Source organism: Echiichthys vipera (genome assembly GCF_963691815.1).
Source record: "Echiichthys vipera genome assembly, chromosome: 9".
Classification (NCBI taxonomy): domain Eukaryota; kingdom Metazoa; phylum Chordata; class Actinopteri; order Perciformes; family Trachinidae; genus Echiichthys; species Echiichthys vipera.
The window spans coordinates 6,751,918-6,757,021 of record NC_139834.1 but is presented as its reverse complement, the minus strand read 5'-3'; the positions used below and the strand labels follow the sequence as shown (position 1 = coordinate 6,757,021).

General features: G+C 40.9%; 1 protein-coding gene across 1 annotated transcript; it reads left to right on the top strand.

Moving 5' to 3' along the window:
- Nucleotides 1-2,638: 2,638 nt before the first annotated feature.
- irx7 (iroquois homeobox 7) lies at nucleotides 2,639-3,931 on the top strand (the record flags this gene model as incomplete). Its single annotated transcript, XM_083920467.1, has 2 exons — nucleotides 2,639-2,857; nucleotides 3,170-3,931. The coding sequence occupies 2 exons, from the start codon at nucleotides 2,639-2,641 to the stop codon at nucleotides 3,929-3,931; spliced, it is 981 nt and encodes a 326-aa protein (XP_083776593.1).
- Nucleotides 3,932-5,104: the final 1,173 nt, after the last annotated feature.

The window sequence follows — 5,104 nt, the reverse complement described above, 5'->3', positions numbered from 1 at the left end:
TATACTGTGTCTTCTGGTAATTCAATAGATATATATAAAAAAAGTGAAATAACATGATAATGTCTATTTTTGTTTCGTTTTTTTTAAACACATTTTATTTCACTAATTTCATTATATTAAGAACTTCAGTGGAAAATATAAACTCTGAAAAGTATGAAAAGCATGTGCTTGTTATTATCAATTTAGATGAAATAATTGTGTACTAGGGATAACTACGATATCTCAATATATAATTTTATTGCGATATGATTCCACTGAAAGGCGAATTATCACCCAGCTTTAATGATGTGGTCTCCAAAATGTTACAAAATGGGAAATAATGCACAAATTACATCTTTAAATGTCGGGTTTTGTCTGATTAAAAGTCCAAAAACCCGAAGAATGCATGTTTATTGTTATTACTATAATATGACAAACAGAAGCAGCAAATCCTGCCATTTGATGAGCTGGAACCTGATAATGTGAAGAATTGTTTCACTTTTGAAACTAAAACTAAAAAAAAAGAGGATTCAAAATCAAAATAGTTGCAGCTCATTTTTCAGTTGATTGACTAAAAAATTAAATAAGTTCTAGTCTTCAGATTTTTTTTCCAGAAACAATTTAAAGGTCTCAGATGTTGTATTTTAAATAGATGAGAGTACTGACACCACCAGAAAGTCAGATTATATTAAATTATATTCAATTGAGAAACACTTTTGGCTCCAATCGTTGGTAATCTAAAATATTTTTCAAAAATTAACAAGTGAAGGAGAACAGTTCCCCTTTTAAACCTCAAAGGTAAGGATGTATCCACAATGACTTTAACAGGCTAATGGCATTATTTGGAGACTTTGCCTTCACAAATCCCTCTTCCTTCCTTTCCAAACTTTTATTGCTATATTTGCAAGGTTTTCTTTTACTGTTTTAAGGTAGGTAAGCAGCACAAAGCACTTTAGAACTTGACCATTTTATGCATGTTTGAATGTATACATGTGGTGAGTGTTTTTGCTACTCTTACGATACATATTTATTTACACATTTACTAATGTGTGTTTTTTTTTTCGGTTTTTAGGAGCTGGACTCCTATCAACTCTGTCTACATGGCAATAACTGCTGATGTTACACACAAAGTTTGTGAACATGCTCAGTTTTGTAAATAATGAGGTCATCAGACTGTACAGCAGTACTCATGAGCCAAATGGAGCATTTAAAATGTAAAATTGGACATCGTTATGCTGGATTGGGGATAAAAAAAACAAAAAATAGTTAAAATAACATTGAAAAATATAAGGATCAACAATTCAAATAAGAAGACTGCAAATAGAATATTTTACATAGTGTCCTTAGGTATCCTCCCTGCATTTTCTGTCACTCACCACTTCATAAAAGCATCAGTGCTATCACCAGCAGCCCAACAGCTCTTAATACTGTAAATATAATAATCAAAATTATGCAAGATAAGAGAGGTGCTCCTTTGAACCCAAACACTGAGCTTAGCTGTGGCTCTTTTGATGGGCATGGGGTGGAGGGGCAGTGGAATAAGAAGTGTAATCTTCTCCTCTTATCTCCAACAACCCCCCTCCACACACATACACATTAGCATCTGTTATCTCACAATTATCATATACATTAGTCAACACCTGTTTCACTTAACCTCGTTTAATTAGGGCCATTGAAACGCTGCGCTTCACTCAAAACAATGCCATCCGACATGTGAAGGGGCAGTTTGTTATGGTTCAGGCAATAAATGAACAAATAAAAAAGCTATGGCTCTGATGCTGAATAACAACTTTGGTTATATGCATTGTATTCATGTTTAATAAAAGAGCTGCAGGAAGCTTATTTTATTTCTTTCTAACTGGACGAATCTTTCTGTAGCGACACTTTGACGCGCGCGTAAAAGGTATTTTACCTTTTCCCTCGCGTGGTTTAACGCCATCGAGATGGTTAATTCAATTCACCGACAACTACACATCTGCAGGTGATGAAGTGTCACAGGCGACGACAGAGACTGGCGGGATGTTGTTAACTGAATCCAGGTCAATTTCTAAGCTCTGCCCCGATTAGTGCGAGACGGGCGAAGTGTTAAATTCGCCATAAATAATTACATCAAACTGATGTGCGCTTCCTTGTCGCTAAAAGTGGTAAACAATAAAAAAAAACATCAAAAAGTTTTAGGCTTCTGTTTTGAGCCGTGGCATGTTTTTAAAAAAGTTATAGTTTTTGCTGCTATCGAAATTAGAATACTGATGGTTACCGGTTTGATTGTAACATGTCTGATTGTAACATGTCTGATTGTTACATGTTTGATTGTTACATGTTTGATTGTTACATGTTTGATTGTTACATGCAGCTGGTGGTAAATTTGATGTGCCTTTATTCAAAGAAAATGTTGCATTTGAATTGAAAAAAAATCTCTGTGTTGCGATAAGACGAAAAACGAAAAACGCTAAAAAGGAACAGCGGAGAGCTTCTTTGATGGGATTTGTTGCCAGTGAAAGCCGTGGGTCTTTTGAACGGAGCTGTCACTCACCATAGGACTGGGACCTCCCCCCTCCTTCCTCCCCCGCAAACACACGCTGGCCAGCTGGCTGTATATAAATAGATGCAGGAGATTTTGGATTGCCACTCAAACCCGAATAGCTGGGACGCAGGAAACATGCCCGCATCGCAAACTGGAATTGGCAGCTTTTTCTTGGAGCGGAACATCAGCATGCCGACTGGATATCAGATCCCGTTGCTGGGGTGCCCGCCGGGTGTGCAACAGCAACAGGCTCAGCATCTGGCAGCGATGGCAGCTGGAGTTCCCATAACATACTCAGGACTACCGGGATATAACTTCATCCCCTATCCACACCACAGGCACATCACACACATGGTGAGTTCATCATCAAGAATTCAGTCTTTATATAAGAAACTCAAGTGGAGTCATTACCATCGACTTTTTAACAGAACTGTGTGTAAAATCCGAATTTTATTATCACGGAGTGAAGTCATGATAGAAAAACAAACTTTTTTAAAACGTAAGACAATATGTGCAGGATGATTTCCCCTTCATTTAATGTCGGTCTATAAACACATCACTCATCGAATTGTGCGCTCCGGGCCAAGGGTCGCCAAATCGGTGCGTAATTGCGCACAATCGAGTTTCCTTTGCATGGTCTTACGTTCCTTCTCTCTGTTTTTCCAGAACAACGGTTTCGATTTGAAGGCAGCCTCTCCATACCACCACGCGCTGCTGGCTCGCGGGGGAGCTTTCTACCCACCATACCGCCCCGGAGCAGCCGAAGATCCCGGTAGAGTCGCCAAAGTGGCCACCCGAGAGAGCACCGGGGCGCTGAAGGCCTGGCTGAACGAGCACCTGAAGAACCCGTATCCGACCAAGGGCGAGAAAATCATGCTCGCCATCATCACCAAAATGAGCCTCACACAGGTCTCCACCTGGTTCGCCAACGCGAGGCGACGCCTGAAGAAGGAGAACAGGGTCAGCTGGGCGTGTAAGGGGAAATCAGACGAGGAGGAGGAGGATGAGCAGGAGGGAGAGAGCGACGATGCAGACGGTTCCATGCAGAACTGTCACCTGGATGAGCGGGACGAGGAAGAGGCTCAAAGTGACCGCGCAGACACCGATGAGCACGCCGAGAGCGCGTTGGACAGCTCTGTGGATGCGCGGTTGGAGATGCCGCCGAAGCAGCCAAGCAGCGAGCATGAAGGACTGGTCAAGGAAGTTGAAAAGAGTGACTCTGATCACACGATATCCGCTTTGGAGAGTAAAGAAAACATTGTCAGTCAGAAACCCAAAATCTGGTCTTTGGCAGAAACCGCCACCTCAGAAACTGTGAAGAAACCTCTGGACAATATTTACCACCCGGCCGGGAAACTGTGGGCTGAGTGGGCTTCAAGAAACGGCCTGTTTGTCCCGTCATGTTACACCACTCATGGAGTTGTCTAAGCTGGTATTTAGACACGAATTAAGAGACATTTTCCACACATCCTTTGCACTTTAAAATTTTAAACCTCAGGGATTTGGGTCGTTGATTCCTGAAGTTTGCAGTGAACTGAGAAAAATCTGTCCTGAGACCAAAGATTAAACATGTTATTGTAAATAAATGTAGATGTATTTTTCCACCACCAACATGTAAATTATGTTTCCTTTGTCTATTCATGAAGAACTATTTTTGCTTAAATAAAGTTCAGCTTCTAGCGGAATTCTGACGTGTTTTACTGGCCTGTGTTTAACTTTTAAAGCAACCACACATTTAGGACGTTTCATTTGTATGAATGGAAAAGTAAAGCCGTGCTGCGGTTCATCCTTTCACGTGAAAACCTTCAAATATGGATCTCCAGCCTGATAGTTTGTGTTCTGCAGAGGATTCTCTTCAGTTATCGCGTAAGGCCAAAATGAGAAGTCGACTTGTTCATGTAAATTGCATGAGTACAAAGAGAGACCTGGTCTTGTTTTGCATATCAAACCAAGTCTATTACATCTCCCCAAACAGGTTTTGGGTCAGATTGTTGCCATTACACTCTGAACATTTTCAAACCTCAAATTTCTCAAATTCTTGTGTGTTGGGGGTTTATTTCAGCCATGTTCTTCCGCAAGTATAAAATCTAAAAGTCACTTTAGATTGAGCAGCAGAGGCAGGCCCGCGGGTCTGGTAAGGTCTTAGCGACATTTAAGGGGATTCCTCACTATCAATCGCACAGGTTTCCATGTAAATTCAAAGGGCTGTACCTCCATTAATCCGGGGATAATGAGAAAGTCCCCGGGGGCGCTGCTGCCTTGTCTTCTGAACCTCACCTCTCCACGCAAATCCCTACAAACAGGAACACACAGAGGGCGGATTAGCTCTTATCTGAGCCTCTTTTCGTTACAGCAAACACATGAATAGAATAGAATAGAATGTCAGGATACTTCAAAATGTTTAGAGTTGATGATTAAATGGTGTTTTATTTTGATTTGGACATTTACAGCGGTACTGAAAGACACTGTCCCACCTATATTTCCACTTTCATTCTAAAATAATACTAAAACAGCACTGTAGAGACAGGATTTGATGAGCTGTACTTTCAAGCCTACAGTGAGGCTCTAGCACCCCCTGGAGGGGATAAAGAGTAACTACAG